Here is a 20,800-nt window from a genome sequence, read left to right on the forward strand (position 1 = left end):
TATTATTATTATTATTATTATTATTAGACACAAGCACAAGCGACATATTACTAAAGTTGCGTCTAAAATGTGGCGCTGAAAAGAATATTTCCGGAAACGTTTCGGCGACGTCAGTCGTGACGCAGTTACGTCGCCTCGACCTACGCCATTTGCGTATTCACAACGTCTCACGCAACGCCCGTCGCTGCCTGTTGCGCTCTCTACCCAGCATGCACCGTGAGTTTTAGCCATCTTGTTGAGAGGTGGAATTTTTTTTTTCTTCATCAGAAATTTTGTTTCCCGAACTCTGAGCCCCGAATCACTCTCAACTCGGAGCGCTTACATCGTCTCCTGAGCGTCTTTACAGGCGAAACAGCGCGAGTCGCGGTCTGCACAATGAGATTATCGTAGTCGCGGTGTGATTAGTTAACCGTTTGCAGAAGTGTTTATTTTTATTTTTTTTTATATAAGATGCTAAATGTGAGGCCGGGGGGAAGCGGGCCCCCAGCTCGCGCCTCGGACTAAAGTGGCAGCTCAAGCCCGGGAGAAGCGTTATCTAACTCGGCCTCGTGTGCACCGCGGACCCGGGACGGAGGCCGGCTCACTCCGGTTATAAAATAAAACAGTCGGTATTAACCTCGGATCTAGCTTTGAAACGATTTTAATGGCCATCTCCTGGTTTGATCGATCTTTAGGAATGCAACAGGACAGCAGACGAAGAGGAAGCGCGGTGACGTATGATCATTTAGGTTAACAGCTTAAAAACTGATTCTGATCCAGCGCCAGTTTTTCCCTTCCCTTGTCTTCTTCTTCAGCTTAGAAAAGGAGTGCGCGTTTACTTTTTTTTGTTCGTTAAAGCTCACGCGTGTTTAAATAGGGCGTACGTTTGTCTACACAAGTGTCTTAACGCGTCTTAAGATGTCAGCCAAGAAGAAGAGCTGTTTCCAGATCACCAGCGTGACCCAGGCTCAGGTGGCCACGGTCGGCTGCGCGGATGACTCCGAGAGCCTGGACGATCCGGACGAATCCAGGACCGAGGACGCGTCTTCGGAGATCTACGAACCGGAAGTGTGCGACCGGAGGAGTTCGGCGGCGATTCACGGCGCGCTGAATAGTGTGGGAGAAGGCGACACGGCTGCTCACAGAGCCGCACCGTCCCACCAGCCTGGAGGTCCTGGTCCAGCGGGTGGTCCTGGTCAGCAGGTCACCTCTAACACCACCACCACCAGCTGCAGTTCACGCTTCCGAGTGATTAAGCTCGACCATGGCACGGGAGAGCCTTTCCGCAGGGGTAGGTGGACATGCACGGAGTTTTACGAGAGGGAACCCGAGGTGGGGACTGGTAGAACAGCAGAGGGAACCAGGCACGCCAACGAACATACCCCTGACCGGGACAGCGGATTAGGCGTCTCTGTAGTGGTTCAGTCCAGTCAGGCATCGGATGCCACCACGACCACCAACACAACCACCAACATGCTCGATCTGTCCACGTCGCATACCTCCGTGCACCCTTTCGAACCCGGTAATGACCCCGGTAAAACGCCACAGCCTGCTGTTCCCCCTCAGGCTCTTCTCGCGCCAGGCCTAACCCAAGGCTCTCACGTCCAGATATCGCCCGTTACTCCTCAAGCTTATCAAACTCAGCAAACTCCTCAGTTATCCATAGGCCTCCACATGCCGAGCCAAACGAGCATGATGCCCGAGTACGGACAGCAGCACTTGCCTCACGCCGTACCCATGCAAGGGGATATGGGCATGTCTGTGCCAGCCAGCCAGTCGGGTGCACCCGTGCCCAACTTGATGGAGTGGGCGGGAGTGGTGAGTGCCGCGGTGATAGCGCCTCTCGCCCCTGCGCCTTCGGTTCAGATCGGACAGTATTCGGGTGTAGCCATGACCGCCGGGCAAAATTCACCCGTTCTGAGCACGGTGGGCATCCCGGTGCCCGAACAGAGTCGGAGGAAGTCGGACGCTGCGGCCTCTGCGCCCCTCCTCGCTCCTGTTAAAGAGTCTGGGAAACCCTTGATTACAGAGGAGTTGCCCCTTATACCCAACCCTGGGGTGAACAGCCTGTTTGGGATCCCCATCCCCATCGCCATCGACGGGGACGAGGACAGGTGAGCACTCCTTTAAACTCCCTCTAGCGAACTGCGTCTACCTTGTTGACACTCAATCTAAGGAATATGGTGGTATTTCTTTTTCCCCTAAACATTACTTTTCTTTCTTTCTTCTGATCTCTATTTATATTTTATTCTTTAAACCTGTTTAGGAGGCGTGGCATCTACAGAGCCTCTCATCTCTGCTAAATTAAGGAAATGTGTATCATTTATTTCTCTGTAAGATTTAACCTAGGGGACTTGTTCATATCCAGTGGTTACCGTTTTAATCTTCCCTTCACATGTCTCATCTAGATAACATGACATCATTCATGTACACTTAACCTAGGGCACTTAATTGAACTGATTTATTCTACCTCAGGGATGTTGTCGTGTTTACACTGAATCTAGGGAACGCTAAGTCGCTTGTTTACAACGTAGGGCACTTTGTCACTTTACACTCAAGTTGGAGAACGCCACGTCTCCCGTCTACACTCTGCCTAGGGGACTTCGTCGTTCATTTGCACTCAATCTAGGGAACATTGTTTGCTTTATGCTCATTCTAGGGCACTTTACATCACTCCTTTAGACTTAATCTAGGGAACATTACATCATTCATTTACACTTAACCTAGGGCACTTCATTAAACTGAATTCTACGTCAGAGATGTCATGTCCTGTTTACACTGAATCTAGGGAACATGAAATCACAGGTTTACACTCAGTCTAGGGCACTTAACATCACTCCTTTTAGACTTAATCTAGTGAACATGACCTCACTGGTTTACACTCAGTCTAGGGCACTTAACATCACTCCTTTTAGACTTAATCTAGTGAACTTTGCATTACTTTACACGCAGTATAGGGAATGTCGCGTCTCTGTTATATTGAACATCTCATCTCTTGCTTCCAGTTTGATCTAGGGAAGCTCAAGTCTTGTCTCAGGTTTAGGTCTAGTTTGAGTCTGGAGACCCTCGCGTTTCATTCAAAGCAAATCTGAGGAACCTCCCACCACTTGTTCACTCTCAGTCGAGTTCCCTTCTTTGCGCCTAATATAGGGAACTTCATCACTTTCTTCACTTCGCTTTGCTTCTGCAGACTTCTCTAGTGTCTCGGAAGGGGCGTGGCCCTTCCCAGTGTTAATCTAAATCTTTGCAACGGGAGGAAGTTCACTTTTATTCCAGCCCCTTCGAAGTGGAAGCTAAGGCCAGCTTGTTATAAAAATAGCCTCTCTCTCTCTCCACACTCAGCTCTGTTTCATGATGACACAAATCAAGAAGTGGCTGCTGTCCAGCTAGCATGCTAATCGGAAGTTCGCTTTCCACTTCCTTTATTTTAGTCATGCACAGACTCCACGTTTGTCTTTATTAAAACCTCAGAGAGAGAGAGAGAGGAAAACAAAAACCAACCACACACACATGGTGCTGATTTGATCTTGAGGTCGTTTGCAAAGTAACGCAAGACGTAATTAAATGTTTTTTGTAAAAAGGAAGAGAAATCTGACATTGATGGAGTTGTTTATCTTCTCACTCGTCAGCGGTCGTGTAGGGAAGCTTTGTAGCTGTGTGTGTGTGTCACACACCTGAGGGCATGACGATTATGACTGAGAACCTTTGGCATGAGATCAAGACCAGAAAAATACGTATTTGTGGTTGGTGTGTTTCAGGAACTCTAAAGTGCTGATGGTGTCATTATTAAAATCGCCTAGCATCTGCAGGCCTACGGCTGACTAGCGACGTTGTCTTATTAACACTCATTTCTCATAAAGTTTGTTAGAATAGCGAGCCTCTGTGATCATGAGATTAGTGGTTGTGGTTTAGGGGTCAGTGTTTAGAAATTGGGGTCAGGGTTTAGTGGTAAAATTTCAGGGTTTGGTTCACCAGGTTTGGGCTGCAGTTGGTGTATAAAGGTCAGGTTGTAACGGTTGGTATTCAGGGATCAGACTCAAGCGGTCAGGGTTTAGTACTTAAGGTTTAGGTGTCGATGTTTAAGATCTAGGCTTGAGCTGTTATTTTTAGAGCTAAGGCTGTTGAGGATAATGGCTCAGGGTGTTAGGGTTTAGGGCTCAGGGCGTTAGGGTTTAGGGCTCAGGGCGTTAGGGTTTAGGGCTCAGGGCGTTAGGGTTTAGGGCTCAGGGCGTTAGGGTTTAGGGCTCAGGGCGTTAGGGTTTAGGGATCAGGGCGTTAGGGTTTAGGGCTCAGGGTGTTAGGGTTTAGGGCTCAGGGCGTTAGGGTTTAGGGCTCAGGGTAGGCACAGTCTTGAGCTGTTAGGTTTAGACTGGGTTTAGAGGTCTGGCTATAACAGAATGGAATTCGGGGGTTGCGTTGAGTGGTTTGGGTTTTAGGGGTCAAACTGTAATGATGTGGATTTAGGGGTCAGGTCTTGATCTTCAGGGTTTAGGACACAGGTCTGAGCAGTTTGGGTATAGAGGTCTGGCTTGAGTGATCAGGGTTCAGGGGTCAGGCTTGAACAGTGAGTGTCACAGGGTTGGGATTGTGTAGTTGGGGTTTAGGGGTCAGATCTGAATGGAGTTAAAGGTTAGGGATTATTGATTAGTGTATTGATGTAAAAACTACATTACTTGATGAGACTAAGTGTTTTTTTTATTTTGTCTTGTGTACTATTTGGATAGAAAATGAAAGTAGAAGTTGAATAAATGTTGAAGGTTAGGCTGCTAAAGCATTATAGTAAAAGCTAATCTTGATCAGAGACGGATGATATCGTAGTAAATACCTGCATGTTCTAATAAATGAACTGATGTGGTTTAGAAGCAAAAGCAATAAAGGATGTTTGCTGATGCATCTTTTTTTTTTTTTTGCCCGTCTTTGACTCGGCTTCCTCTCAAAACGGCAGTCTTTCAGTTCCTGAGTTGCACATTCATCCCCTGCTTCAGAGGAAACGCAGCAGCGCTGTGTGTGTGTGTGTGTGTGTGTGTGTGTGTGTGTGTGCCACTTTGATGTGTATCGCTGTGCACGCTCCGAGATGCAAACCGTCAGCCACATGATACTTCTTCACACACACCGGATCCTGCTTTACCTGTTCTCCTCCGCAGCCATTTTCACCCAGAGGCGTCGACATGATGAAGCTGGTATGTGAGATGTCAGGATTTCCCCACGCTCTCGAAAGCAGCCTTTACTTCTGCGCCACTTTTATAGACGCTTCTGACAAAACGTGACAATCAGACTTCAGTTTCTGTGCAAGAATCAGTTTCAATTCCTTTCATAGGTTCTGAATGCCTTCTATCGCCCTCTAGTGACCGATCGCGGATGTTCGCGTCTCTCTTCATTCCGGCTTGAGTGATTGTGTGTGTGTGTGTGTGTGTGTGTTAGGATGTGTGTAAATCATTCAACACCTCCACAGCTCAGTCAGGTCCATATCATCATCCACATTCCGTAACCGTCTGTTTTTCTGCCTTCCTTTAACCAGTGATGGTCCTGTAGTTACATAAGAAAAAAAAAGAACCATAGCTTTACCAAAAGATCTATAATGCATTTACATTTGATTAGGAATTTTTTTTAGTTATTAATTACTCTAATTAATTTTTTTTTCTACAAGCAGAATTTTTTTTTTGTTGCTTTAATTAATAAAAAAAAAAAATCTATTGAGTATTAAAGGTGCAGTTTGTGTAACTGTTTAAAAAAACAAACAAACAAGCGAGATGAAGGCTTTAGGGCATGGGAAAGCAGACGTTCCATACAGGGTCATCTAAAGTTTACAGCACTGTGTTCTCACTGAGTCTCAGCCAATAGGAGAGCGGTGGGCGTGGCTTTTTTTGCCACGGAAAGGAGGCGTGCTGCAAGAAAAAAATGAACCTCACTCTTTTTGGCGTCTGGCCGGACGCTCCCTCACTGTAAACCCTGTCCATAAGCACGCAGGGTGCTCCTGCTTTCCCAGAATGCACTGCTTTACAGTGAGAGCGCTGCCTTAGAGGGAATAAACATGCTGCGGTTTAGCGTGTGTAGGGTTTAGGGGATAGGGAGCAAGTGCTCTTACAACCTGTGCTTTCTGTAGACAGTTAAAGTTACGAGGACGAGCCGAGTCCAAGACTCTTGCAGGCCTGAGGATCAGCAGAGTGATGATTTATCATGTCTAAAAATAGTCCGGTTCTTCAGTGGAGCTCTGAGGCATGAAACACGTTCCAGGATTTCTAGGAAGAGTCTGAGTTCACGCACTGAGAGAGCCAGCATGGCCACGCCCCCTCCCCCCCTCTCTCTCTCTCTCTCTCTCTCTCTCTCTATACGGTACATTCTTTACCCTCTGTATGCTATAGTGTCAGAGAGGAAGGAATGCAGCCATGGAGATATTAAAGGCTCTGTTATGATGATGATCCTAGCTGAAAGAGAAGGATGTGGGACAGGAAGACAGACCAAGAGAGAGAGAGAGAGAAATGTACTGTAGAGATGGAGGAAGGGAGGAGAGAATTCAGTGTAATTGAAATAATGGAGAAGAATGTGAAATGTGATTATGGAAAGAGAAAGAGGAGAAGGTGATGTGGAGAATTGTTATTGTTTGAGAGGTGAAAGCTGATTGGTCAGCTCACCTGTGACATCACCAGCAGAAACTCAGTAGCCTCTACGAGCTAGACCCTCTGGTGTTCGTCAGTGATGTTTTAGTTTGTGGTTTTACTGAAGCAACCTCTCCACAGCAGGAGGAGCAGGTGGTCTTCACTCCGCCTTCTCTTCTCTTCTCTTCTCTTCTCTTCTCTTCTCTTCTCTTCTCTTCTCTTCTCTTCTCTTCTCTTCTCTTCTCTTCTCTTCTCTTCTCTTCTCTTCTCTTCTCTTCTCTTCTCTTCCTAACTCTCTCTCTGTCTGTCTTCTCTTTCTCTGTGTGTGGGTGTGTGTGCGGTGGAGCAGGAACCCGTCTACACTTTTCTACAAAACTTTCCAGCCTGGTGTCAGGCTTCAGAGGTACAGTATGTGGTTGTGAGCTTCAGCTTTAGCATCTAAGTGTGTGCTGCATGGCATGGTGTTCCAGCCAGCTGTGGCATTTCACCTAACTTAACAGCTGCTTGAGCACACCAGCACACGAGTGAGCAACATCTGGACAAACTCTAAGCAGCTGCAACATCCTGGACTTTTATTTATTAATTATTATTTTGCTTGAATTGACTAACATGCTAAAGGTTTTTTGGAAATTTTGCTTGTGTGTGTGTTGAGCTGCAAACTGGTTCGGCTTTAATCCGTACTGGTCTGTTCGATCAGTTCTGCGTCTTATTCCACATCTGGATTAGTTAGTCCTCTGTCGATGAGATTAGTCCACACTTACACGTTGATTGGTGAGATGGTGTGCAGTTTGCTTTTGTCAGGTCAGTGAGAGTATGGCAGGAAAAGAAGGGGGCGTGGCCAAACACAGCGTCACGTCCTTACAGAGGAAAAATCACAGTCGGGTCCTGCTGTAGCTGCTGGACGTTAGCATTTAATTAACAAGACGTCTGCAATGCTACACTATACTCCACTTTACTCCTCTATACTCCTCTACACTACACTATACTCCTCTATACTCCACTTTACTCCTCTATACTCCACTACACTCCTCTACACTCCACTATACTCCACTATACTCCACTATACTCCTCTATACTCCACTATACTCCTCTATACTCCACTATACTCCTCTATACTCCACTATACTCCTCTATACTCCACTATACTCCTCTATACTCCTCTATACTCCACTTTACTCCTCTATACTCCACTACACTCCTCTACACTCCACTATACTCCACTATACTCCACTATACTCCTCTATACTCCACTTTACTCCTCTATACTCCACTACACTCCTCTACACTCCTCTACACTCCACTATACTCCACTATACTCCACTATACTCCACTATACTCCACTATACTCCTCTATACTCCACTATACTCCTCTATACTCCACTATACTCCTCTATACTCCACTTTACTCCTCTACACTCCACTACACTCCTCTACACTCCTCTACACTCCACTATACTCCACTATACTCCACTATACTCCACTATACTCCTCTATACTCCACTATACTCCTCTACACTACACTATACTCCTCTATACTCCACTATACTCCTCTATACTCCTCTACACTACACTATACTCCTCTATACTCCTCTACACTCCACTACACTCCTCTATACTCCAATATATTCCAATATACTCCTCTATACTCCACTATACTCCACTATACTCCACTATACTCCTCTATACTCCTCTATACTCCTCTATACTCCTCTATACTCCACTATACTCCTCTATACTCCACTATACTCCACTATACTCCTCTATACTCCTCTATACTCCACTATACTCCTCTACACTACACTATACTCCTCTACACTACACTATACTCCTCTATACTCCACTATACTCCTCTACACTACACTATACTCCTCTACACTACACTATACTCCACTATACTCCTCTACACTACACTACACTCCACTATACTCCACTATACTCCTCTACACTCCTCTATACTCCTCTATACTCCTCTACACTACACTATACTCCACTATACTCCACTATACTCCACTATACTCCACTATACTCCTCTATACTCCACTATACTCCTCTATACTCCTCTATACTCCTCTATACTCCTCTACACTACACTATACTCCTCTATACTCCACTATACTCCACTACACTCCTCTATACTCCTCTATACTCCTCTATACTCCACTATACTCCTCTATACTCCTCTATACTCCTCTATACTCCACTATACTCCACTATACTCCTCTACACTACACTATACTCCACTACACTCCTCTATACTCCTCTATACTCCTCTACACTACACTATACTCCTCTATACTCCACTACACTCCTCTATACTCCACTATACTCCACTATACTACTCTACACTCCTCTATACTACTCTGCACTCCTCTATACTCCTCTATACTCCACTATACTACTCGACACTCCTACACTCCTCTACACTCCTCTATACTGCTCTATACTACTCTACACTCCACTATACTCCACTATACTACTCTGCACTCCTCTATACTCCACTATACTCCACTATACTCCACTATACTCCACTACACTCCTCTACACTCCTCTACACTCCTCTATACTCCACTATACTCCTCTACACTACACTATACTCCTCTATACTTCACTACACTCCTCTATACTCCACTATACTCCTCTATACTCCTCTATACTCCACTCCACTACACTCCTCTATACTCCACTACACTCCACTACACTCCTCTACACTCCTCTATACTCCACTATACTCCTCTATACTCCACTTTACTCCTCTATACTCCTCTATACTCCACTTTACTCCACTTTACTCCTCTATATTCCTCTACACTCCTCTATACTCCACTTTACTCCTCTACACTCCTCTATACTCCACTTTACTCCTCTATACTCCACTTGACTCCTCTATACTCCTCTACACTCCTCTACACTCCACTTTACTCCTCTATACTCCACTTTACTCCTCTATACTCCACTTTACTCCACTATACTCCTCTACACTCCACTATACTCCACTATACTACTCTACACTCCTCTATACTGCTCTACACTCCACTATACTACTCTGCACTCCTCTATACTCCACTATACTACTCGACACTCCTACACTCCTCTATACTGCTCTATACTACTCTACACTCCACTATACTCCACTATACTACTCTGCACTCCTCTATACTCCTCTATACTCCACTATACTACTCGACACTCCTCTACACTGCTCTATACTCCACTATACTATTCTACACTCCACTATACTCCTCTATACTCCACTATACTCCTCTACACTCCACTATACTACTCTATACTCCTCTATACTCCACTTTACTCCTCTGCACTCCACTTTACTCCTCTATACTCCTCTATACTCCACTTTACTCCTCTGCACTCCACTTTACTCCTCTATACTCCTCTATACTCCACTTTACTCCACTTTACTCCTCTATATTCCTCTACACTCCTCTATACTCCACTTTACTCCTCTACACTCCTCTATACTCCACTTTACTCCTCTATACTCCACTTGACTCCTCTATACTCCTCTATACTCCACTTTACTCCTCTATACTCCACTTTACTCCTCTATACTCCACTTTACTCCTCTATACTCCACTTTACTCCTCTATACTCCTCTATACTCCACTATACTCCTCTACACTCCACTATACTCCACTATACTACTCTACACTCCTCTATACTGCTCTACACTCCACTATACTACTCTGCACTCCTCTATACTCCACTATACTACTCGACACTCCTCTACACTCCACTATACTCCTCTATACTGCTCTATACTACTCTACACTCCACTATACTCCACTATACTACTCTGCACTCCTCTATACTCCTCTATACTCCACTATACTACTCGACACTCCTCTACACTCCTCTATACTGCTCTATACTCCACTATACTACTCGACACTCCTCTATACTCCTCTATACTCCACTATACTCCTCTACACTCCACTATACTCCTCTATACTCCTCTATACTCCACTTTACTCCTCTGCACTCCTCTATACTCCTCTATACTCCACTTTACTCCTCTATACTCCACTATACTCCTCTATACTCCACTATACTACTCTACACTCCACTATATTCCACTATACTCCTCTGCACTCCTCTGCACTCCTCTATACTCCAATATACTCCACTTTACTCCACTTTACTCCTCTACACTCCTCTACACTCCACTATACTCCACTATACTCCACTATACTACTCTACACTCCTCTATACTGCTCTACACTCCACTATACTACTCTGCACTCCTCTATACTCCTCTATACTCCACTATACTACTCGACACTCCTCTACACTCCTCTATACTGCTCTATACTCCACTATACTATTCTACACTCCACTATACTCCTCTATACTCCTCTATACTCCACTATACTCCTCTACACTCCACTATACTACTCTACACTCCTCTGCACTCCTCTATACTCCACTTTACTCCTCTATACTCCACTTTACTCCACTTTACTCCTCTATACTCCTCTATACTCCACTTTACTCCACTTTACTCCTCTATACTCCTCTATACTCTTCTATACTCCTCTATACTCCTCTACACTCTTCTACACTCCACTATACTACTCTACACTCCTCTATACTACTCTACACTCCACTATACTCCACTATACTACTCTGCACTCCTCTATACTCCTCTGCACTCCTCTACACTCCTCTATACTCCACTATACTACTCTACACTCCTCTATACTCCTCTATACTCCTCTATACTACTCCACACTCCTCTATACTACTCTATACTACTCTATACTACTCTACACTCCACTATACTCCACTTTACTACTCCACACTCCTCTATACTCCTCTATACTACTCTACACTCCTCTATACTCCACTTTACTCCTCTACACTCCTCTATACTCCACTTTACTCCTCTACACTCCTCTACACTCCTCTATACTCCTCTATACTACTCTACACTTCTCTATACTCCACTTTACTTCTCTATACTCTTCTATACTCCACTTTTCTCCTCTATACTCCTCTATACTCCACTTTACTCCTCTACACTCCTCTATACTCCACTTTACTCCTCTACACTCCTTTACACTACTCTATACTACTCTACACTCCTCTATACTACTCTATACTACTCTACACTCCTCTATACTACTCTATACTACTCTGCACTCCTCTATACTCCACTATACTCCACTATACTCCACTACACTCCTCTACACTCCTCTATACTCCACTTTACTACTCTACACTCCTCTACACTACTCTACACTCCTAGACTACTCTACACTCCTCTAGACTACTCTACACTCCTCTAGACTACTCTACACTCCTAGACTACACTCCTCTATACTACTCTACACTCCTAGACTACTCTACACTCCTAGAATACTCTACACTCCTAGACTACTCTACACTCCTCTATACTACTCTACACTCCTCTATACTACTCTACACTCCTCTATACTACTCTACACTCCTAGACTACTCTACACTCCTCTATACTACTCTACACTCCTATACTACTCTACACTCCTAGAATACTCTACACTCCTCTATACTACTCTACACTCCTCTATACTACTCTGCACTCCTCTATACTCCTCTATACTCCTCTGCACTCCTCTGCACTCCTCTACACTCCTCTATACTCCACTATACTCCACTATACTACTCTACACTCCTCTATACTCCTCTACACTCCTCTATACTATTCCACACTCCTCTATACTCCTCTACACTCCACTATACTCCACTATACTCCACTATACTCCTCTATACTCCTCTATACTACTCCACACTCCTCTATACTCCTCTACACTCCTCTATACTACTCTATACTACTCTACACTCCACTATACTCCACTTTACTACTCCACACTCCTCTACACTCCTCTATACTCCTCTATACTACTCTACACTCCTCTACACTCCTCTATACTACTCTATACTCCTCTATACTACTCTACACTCCTCTATACTACTCTACACTCCTCTATACTACTCTACACTCCTAGACTACTCTACACTCCTCTATACTACTCTACACTCCTCTACTACTCTACACTCCTCTATACTACTCTACACTCCTCTATACTACTCTGCACTCCTCTATACTCCTCTGCACTCCTCTGCACTCCTCTATACTCCTCTATACTCCTCTGCACTCCTCTACACTCCTCTATACTCCACTATACTCCACTATACTACTCTACACTCCTCTATACTCCTCTACACTCCTCTATACTATTCCACACTCCTCTATACTACTCTACACTCCACTGTACTCCACACTCCTCTATACTACTCTACACTCGTCTATACTCCACTTTACTCCTCTACACTCCACTATACTCCACTATACTCCTCTATACTCCTCTATACTACTCCACACTCCTCTATACTCCTCTACACTCCTCTATACTACTCTACACTCCACTATACTCCACTTTACTACTCCACACTCCTCTACACTCCTCTATACTACTCTACACTCCTCTACACTCCTCTATACTACTCTACACTCCTCTATACTACTCTACACTCCTCTATACTACTCTACACTCCTAGACTACTCTACACTCCTCTAGACTACTCTACACTCCTCTATACTACTCTACACTCCTAGACTACTCTACACTCCTAGACTACTCTACACTCCTCTATACTACTCTACACTCCTCTATACTACTCTACACTCCTCTATACTACTCTACACTCCTCTATACTACTCTACACTCCTCTATACTACTCTACACTCCTCTAGACTACTCTACACTCCTCTAGACTACTCTATACTACTCTACACTCCTCTAGATTACTCTACACTCCTCTAGACTACTCTACACTCCTCTAGACTACTCTACACTCCTCTATACTACTCTATACTCCACTATACTACTCTACACTCCTCTATACTCCATTATTCTACTCTACACTCCACTACACTCCTCTATACTCCACTCCACTATACGCCTCTATACTGCACTATACTACTCTATAATCCACAATACGACTCTATACTCCTCTATACTTCACTATACTACTCCTCTGTATTCCACTATACACCTCTATACTAGTCTATAATCCTCTATACTCTACTATATAACTCTATATTACTCTATACTCCACCATACTACTTCTCTGTATTCCACTTTACACCTGTATACTGCACTATACTACTCTATAATCCACAATACGACTCTATACTGCACTATACTACTCTATAATCCACAATACGACTCTATACTGCACAATACTACTCTATAATCCACAATACGACTCTATACTGCACTATACTACTCTATACACCTCTATACTGCACTATACTACTCTATAATCCACAATACTACTCTATAATCCACAATACGACTCCATACTGCACTATACTACTCTATACTCCACTATACTACTCTATAATCCACAATACGACTCTATACTACACTATACTACTCCTCTGTATTCCACTTTACACCTCTATACTGCACTATACTACTCTATAATCCACAATACTACTCTATACTCCTCTACACTGCACTATACTCCTCTACACTGCACTATATTACTCTATTCTACAGTATATTGCACTACACTCCAGATGCTAGCGCCACTTGCCCCAAACCTGTGCTCTACAATTCCATATCAGATAAATTTGCACACCCAAATGTAGTCAACCTTCTGAAGCATCAAAGCTCTAGTGTGACGCAGTCCCCAATTTATATAAAAAAAAAACATTAGCTGGAAGTATGTCACAAGGATGTGACGATTTTAACAAACTAAACTAAGTCTGGAATTGTGTTCTAACGGTCCACTCCCAGGTGGGAACTCGGAATGAGGTCATTTTTTAAAAAAAATGCAGCTAGCTCCGATTAGCGAGGTATTTGTTGCTCCTCGAACCTTAGGAGCTCGAGCTTAGGAGACTTTTCACATGGTTTATTCACTTTAGTCGGAAATCACAAGCTCTGCTTTAAACCCTGAACATTAAAATACATCCGGAATAATCCAGAAATAATCTGACGTTAGAGGCTCATTCGTAGGAATTCGCTTTTTAAATAAATTAGAGCATAAAAATGTAAGAAACGTACAAGTGGAATAATAATGCTTAATAATTAATTTTAATATATTTTTTAATCATTTGTATTATTATTACCTTTTTCACTTTTTTCCGTATTAAAAAAATTCACGTATTATTGCTATAAATTGTCGTATTTGTTTTTAATGGATTTAATAGATGAGGATTATTATTATTATTATTATTATTATTATTACTATTATTATTATTAATGCCTTTGTATCTCTTATCCATGTGGTTAGTGGTTATTTCTGGGCATGCTGCCCTGTGACGCAGCAGAGGATGGATTTGTTTATGAAGCGTTTGGAGTAAAGTTTGCACAGGTTTAAAGAGACAAAGGCGTCCTGTGTTTAGTCTCTGAGCTGCAGTGAACCTTGACTGAGGAACGGCGTGTACTTTCGGCAGATTTAGAGCTCAAGACGCCATGTTCACCTCCACCACCATCACGGGTTTGGCACCGAGGAGACCGGAGCCTGCCAGTGTGCTGGCCTGAACTGTGTTCCATTGATTCCTTGAGTTGATTCATTGATTCGTTTCTGAAGTGATTCACCGATTCTAAAGTTCACTCTCAACAATTACACGTTAATTACCTTGTTATAAGCAACATTTATTACTATTATTATTCAGAGTAATGGACGACTTTTTAAAAAAATAACGCAAAAATTTAACAAAAAAAACCATCTGGAAACCCTCTACTACAGTTTACATACTGACCAATTCATTTTTTTTTTTTTTTTGACTGAATAGAAGCAGTTAGCCAAAATAAAAACAAGCAAAGAAGGTGGAATAACAAACAAAAAAAATAAAAATGGAGTGGATTCGGAATGTCGGAGGATTTTCCGATTTAATCTACAGCAGGTATTTTATTACCTTACTGAAATGAGTCACTTATATCAAGGAAGCTGTGAGATTTTTCCGCCATAACCAGAGAGCACAAAGAAGTGTGTTTACTTTTTTCTGCTTTAACTTACCCGAAATATATTCCTGTGGTGACTGTTTAACCATTTTTAGCGATTCTGTAAAAAAAAAAAAAAACACATTTAGTTGCTCGGAGGTTCATCAGCACCCGAAGTGACGGCGGGCAGCTCTGAGACTCCGCCCCCTCACTCAGCTTTCCTTTAAAGAGCTCAGAGTTGTTTATTACACACACACACACACACACACACGGAAATCTGGAGCTTGAGGAATGATGTATTATACTACACTGTCTCGTGGATTATGCCGAAGCTCTGCGAGACGTTTGGGTTCTCAGGCACGCTGCAGGTAGCTAATACGTGTGTTAGAAATATTGTCGTGTTTCAGCAGCGGGTTTGTCTACCCCTAGAAGCTAGCCCCAAACACCCCCCCCCCCCAACTGGTCCCAGTAAATCTGCTAGACTGAGACTGGAGCTGAGGAAGTGATGAGGTCAGTTTCATGTGTAGTTTGAGTTATTTATCCGACACTCATTAAAGCGGCGGTATGTGACTTTGCGATGTTATGAAAGGATGCAGTTAGCTTGTTTATGCTTTTCTGAGTCGGATTCTGACTGTTGGAGTCGGTGGGTGGTCAGGTCACGAACACTTGACCTTTAACCCTGAGCTTACAAGCTTCTGGTCTGGAGTTACAGTCAGAAACCTGGAGCTTCATTCTCGCTTGCTTATTAAAGCGCCTGTTTGAAACATTTTCTGAATGAAGTACTGTACACACATGCACACACATCTCCTTGATGACCCTTTGGCACTCTCCTTGACTCGTCCTGACCCATCTTTCCTTTTCCATTTCAGTGCCTCGGGAGTGAGCGTCGTGGCCATCGACAACAAAATCGAGAAAGCAATGGTAAGTGACAACCACTGATGTCAGAACTCTTCTAGTGGGTGTGGCCTAGCGCTCTAATGAGCGCACTTGATTGACAGGTCACCCAGTACACACGTTAACTACACTCAGCGGGTTAAATCTAAAATTTTGCTGATGGTAAATGATCAAACTGACTTGTACTATGAGAAAGTGGGTGTTTCCCAGTCCTGTGCATGTGATTGGCTGAAACTGAGGGTAGAAAAAGGCTTAGTGTAAAGGAAGCTGTTCATAAGTCCTAGGAAGGTCGAGTGTATACCTGCTGAAAACCGCACTACACACACACACCACACACACACGCCACGCCCCATGAACGTGGTGAGAAATGCTGCAGGACAAACCTATAGCTGTAATCTATTCAAACCATACAAAACCTGAATCCAACTGTCATCTGAATTCTCTAGAACACACACACACACGTCCCAACATGCAGCACCGGCTTTGTTCAGCTGAAACCTAAAGTGTGTTTGAGACAGCGTTAAAGAGCAACAACCAAAAATGTTTTATACACTTGCCGTCACCGGGATCTAGGGGGCGGGGCTTATTTGATTGACATGATAGTGTAAATTCTAACAGGTTGAAAAGTGTTTATCTTATCCACAGAGCTCTTCTGCCCTCTGATTGTTGATAAATTCTCCAGATCAGCAGGTGTTTACATTAACGCCCTGGCTCTGACCGCTGTATCATTTCCATAGCGACAGCCGGTGAATCCTGTGAGCTCTGTAAGAAGAGGTTTATGGATCATTTCTGTAAGGAGAGTCTCCGGTGTCGGCGCTTTAGCCGCCGTAGCAAAAGTGAGGGCGTGTTAGGGAGGTGTTGCCATGGTGACGGCTCGGCCCCTAACGCTGGTCTCTCCCCCAGGACCTGGTGAAGAGCCACCTGATGTACGCCGTGCGCGAGGAGGTGGAGGTGCTGAAGGAGCAGATCAAGGAGCTGTGCGAGAGGAACTCGGTGCTGGAGCGCGAGAACGCCGTGCTGAAGTCTCTGGCTAACAGCGAGCAGCTCTCACAGCTCTCGGCTCACACGGCCACCGCGTCCCCGCCCGCGCAGACGCCGCCCACCAACCCGCCGCAGCCCAGCGTCTCCTCCGCTTAACCATCACGCACACAACGCCCGCCCACCAGCACGTCCTCGCTCAGCACCAGCTTTAACCAGCAGCGCTTCAGTATACACGCGGCTGTGTGTGTGTGTGTGTGTGTGTGTGTGTGTGTGGGGACCAGAAATGATACAGAAGTGTTTTTTTTTTTTTCTTTCTATCTTTTCTTTCTTTTTATTTTTATTTTTAGAAGATAAAAAAAAAGCCATGAGAAGGGTTTATTTTTAAAGCCGTTTTCGAGCAAGAGTCTATTTTTCGGAGCTGATCGTACGTCACGAAAGGAAAAGATTAAAAAAAAAAAAATAGTCTATATAATTATTATTGTTGTTTTTGTTTTTTGTTTCTTTATTTTGCTTGTGTCGTTTCACCATTCAGTTATTTATTCGAGGGCTGCTACGTTTCATACGTCCCGACTGTAACGAAACATTTTTTATTATTATGTTCTCCTCTCACTCGACCCAGTAAAGTCATTTAAAATGAAAACAAAAAACAGTACAGACGACAGAAACGTACACACACACACACACGTCAAATAAAAGCACCGGGTTCAAACACTAACGGCCGTTTGTTTTTACCTCTCAACTGCGAATGTGAAGGGGTCACGCGAGTGAATGTACATGATTGTTTATTTTTGTTTTTGTACAGAGAGTTCTTGAAGAAGAAGTGAAGAAGCCTCTTCAGTTCTGGGGGATGAAATGAAAACAGAAAAAAAAAAAGAGATATTTACGGATGAATTTGAGCACGCTCTCTCTCTCTCTCTCTCTCTCTCTCTCTCTCTCTCTCTCTCTCTCTCTCTCTCTGCCGCTTTTATGTTTCCGCTTCACACACGTCGGCTTTGTCTCGTTAATTCAACAAAACTCCGGGGTTTACACTGTACGACTTTAATGTGCGATTATTATTTTATTTCATTTTTTTATTTTAACAAGTGTAAATTTTAAAATTGATTTTAAAATTATTTATATATGCGTTTAAAAAAAACAAAAAAAAAAGAACATGCAGGAAAATGCAAGAATTAGACTAAAAATCCGTCGTCATTTTTGAAAAAAAAATTACTTTTTTTTTTTTAAAGCAAAAGATTATTTTATTTTCTTTTGTAATCAATCCGGATTGACGTGGCCTTAAAAAACCGTTCTCCTCTGTAATCAAATTAAATGAAAGGAATTATTATTATTGTTTTTTTTTTTAAAAAAAAGCAGTGAATATCAAGCCTCGAAAAGATCAAGATCAGGAAGGAAATAAAAATTATGGAAAAAGGAAAAAAAAAAAAATCATGGAGCGTATCCAGCCATGTTTACTCTGAATATTATATTAATAATTGTATTTTAAATTGATGGAAAAACAAAAGATTTTACTCTTATTTTAGTTCTTTATAAAGTTTTGAGTATTTAGTATTAAGTCTTGTTCCATTTTTTAAAAAAATAAAACGTGCGTGAAGCTGCCGCTCGTCTCCGAAGCCTTCCCCGAACTGTACGGAGATTTAGGGGCGTGGCTTTTTAGATGCTTAGTGCCAAAAAAAAAAAAAAAAACCCAGCAGGACTGTTCAGAATCAGCGTAAGGTTTATTCGTCCGTCGGCTCTGCCACCCAGCAGTTCCAGACCTCCTTCAGTATTGTGTTGAATCGGATTCATGTAAAACCGCCGGAGAGAAGGCTCTAGAAGTTCTCGAGGAGTTCCTTCAGACGGTCGTACAGTGTACTCCCCAAACCACGCCTCCAGGACGTGAAGCGCGAGGCCAGCACCTCGGGCGTGTCTTATTGAAAACCGTACGGTGCAATTACCCGACACCATGTTCAGCTGCGTATGGGAAGCGAAAAGTTCCCGGCTGTGTGTTATTCAGACGAGGCACAACCTTGTGGCTGTGTTTCATTTCAGAAATTCCACCAATGCGAAGTGTGCGTCCAACAAAGGTCCTCTCAGTGCCCTTTAAAAAAAAAAAAAAAAAATAGGTGTTAAGTTTGTGAATGAGACGCATCCGAGGCCTGACCTCGTGCTTCACATCAGAGCCTTTAAAACAAAACAAAACCGAGCACATCGGCTGTGTCTCATTCCGAGAGGGTTTAGATACGAAGTGCAAGCAGCCAAGGTGACAGAGACTGGTCATATACTTCTGATTAAAGGTTCTCCAGAAATGCGACGCAGCCGAATCATCCAACTCGTGTTTTTTTTTTTGTTTTTTGTTTTTTTATGTTTTCAGGTTGGGATTGGGGGTTTACAAAAAAGAAAAAAAAAAGCTGTGAAATCGTTTCAACCGACTTTGTAACCAAAGATGCAAAGCAGTGTAATTTTTTTTTTTTTTTTAATTTTATGCACATTTTCTTGTTGTTATTCACGATTGTTGTCGCTTTTTAGCATGTTCTTGCATGTTCTAGTATTTTCTTCTTTTTTTTTTTTTTTTTTATGTTGAACCACTTCCATACCTCATGTTTGTATTCTGGTTGTGAGATAGCAGGCTGTGAACAATGTCATGACAAGGGGAGGGGGGCGGAGTCAGGGGCAGGGAGGGGTGATTGGGGGGTGGGGGGATACTAGTGTTCTTTCTGCGCACTAGCCCGCAGAAAAAAAAATATGAAGTGAGCCATGTTTTTGTTCCTTTAAATGGTGTTGGAGTTTCATATGCCAATAGTTTTGTTACATTGCAAAAACAAATTTAATGTATTTAAATAAATGCAATATTCAAACTTCTGACAACGCAGGGTGCTTTTTCCCCCCCGAGGCTTCTCATCTGTCAAATGAGACCTTTTACTGAGTTCATTACACTGCCTCATATTTATTCTAGTGCCTCATTACACTACCTCATTTATTCTAGTGCCTCATTACACTACCTCATTTATTCTAGTGCCTCATTACACTACCTCATTTATTCTAGTGCCTCATTACACTACCTCATTTATTCTAGTGCCTCATTACACTACCTCATTTATTCTAGTGCCTCATTACACTACCTCATTTATTCTAGTGCCTCATTACACTCGTTTATTCTAGTGCCTCATTACACTACCTCATTTATTCTAGTGCCTCATTACACTACCTCATTTATTCTAGTGCCTCATTACACTACCTCATATTTATTCTAGTGCCTCATTACACTACCTCATATTTATTCTAGTGCCTCATTACACTACCTCATTTATTCTAGTGCCTCATTACACTACCTCATATTTATTCTAGTGCCTCATTACACTCGTTTATTCTAGTGCCTCATTACACTACCTCATTTATTCTAGTGCCTCATTACACTACCTC

At 43.1% G+C, this 20,800-nt stretch overlaps 1 protein-coding gene across 1 annotated transcript; it reads left to right on the forward strand.

Moving 5' to 3' along the window:
* Positions 1-204: 204 nt before the first annotated feature.
* On the forward strand, positions 205-18,550 carry tsc22d2 (TSC22 domain family 2). Its single transcript, XM_058395055.1, has 3 exons — positions 205-2,093; positions 16,396-16,447; positions 17,324-18,550. Exons 1-3 carry the CDS (start codon positions 898-900, stop codon positions 17,555-17,557), a joined length of 1,482 nt encoding a protein of 493 aa, XP_058251038.1. The 5' UTR covers positions 205-897; the 3' UTR covers positions 17,558-18,550.
* Positions 18,551-20,800: the final 2,250 nt, after the last annotated feature.

Source organism: Hemibagrus wyckioides, linkage group LG07, assembly GCF_019097595.1.
Source record: "Hemibagrus wyckioides isolate EC202008001 linkage group LG07, SWU_Hwy_1.0, whole genome shotgun sequence".
NCBI classification, from domain to species: domain Eukaryota; kingdom Metazoa; phylum Chordata; class Actinopteri; order Siluriformes; family Bagridae; genus Hemibagrus; species Hemibagrus wyckioides.

Bases quoted from the DNA above. Each gene is read 5' to 3' on its own strand.
- tsc22d2 (XM_058395055.1), top strand. From the start codon at position 898: ATGTCAGCCAAGAAGAAGAGCTGTTTCCAGATCACCAGCGTGACCCAG. The intron at 2,094-16,395 runs GTGAGCACTCCT...TTTCCATTTCAG, and splicing joins ATCGACGGGGACGAGGACAG to TGCCTCGGGAGTGAGCGTCG. The intron at 16,448-17,323 runs GTAAGTGACAAC...TCTCTCCCCCAG, and splicing joins ACAAAATCGAGAAAGCAATG to GACCTGGTGAAGAGCCACCT.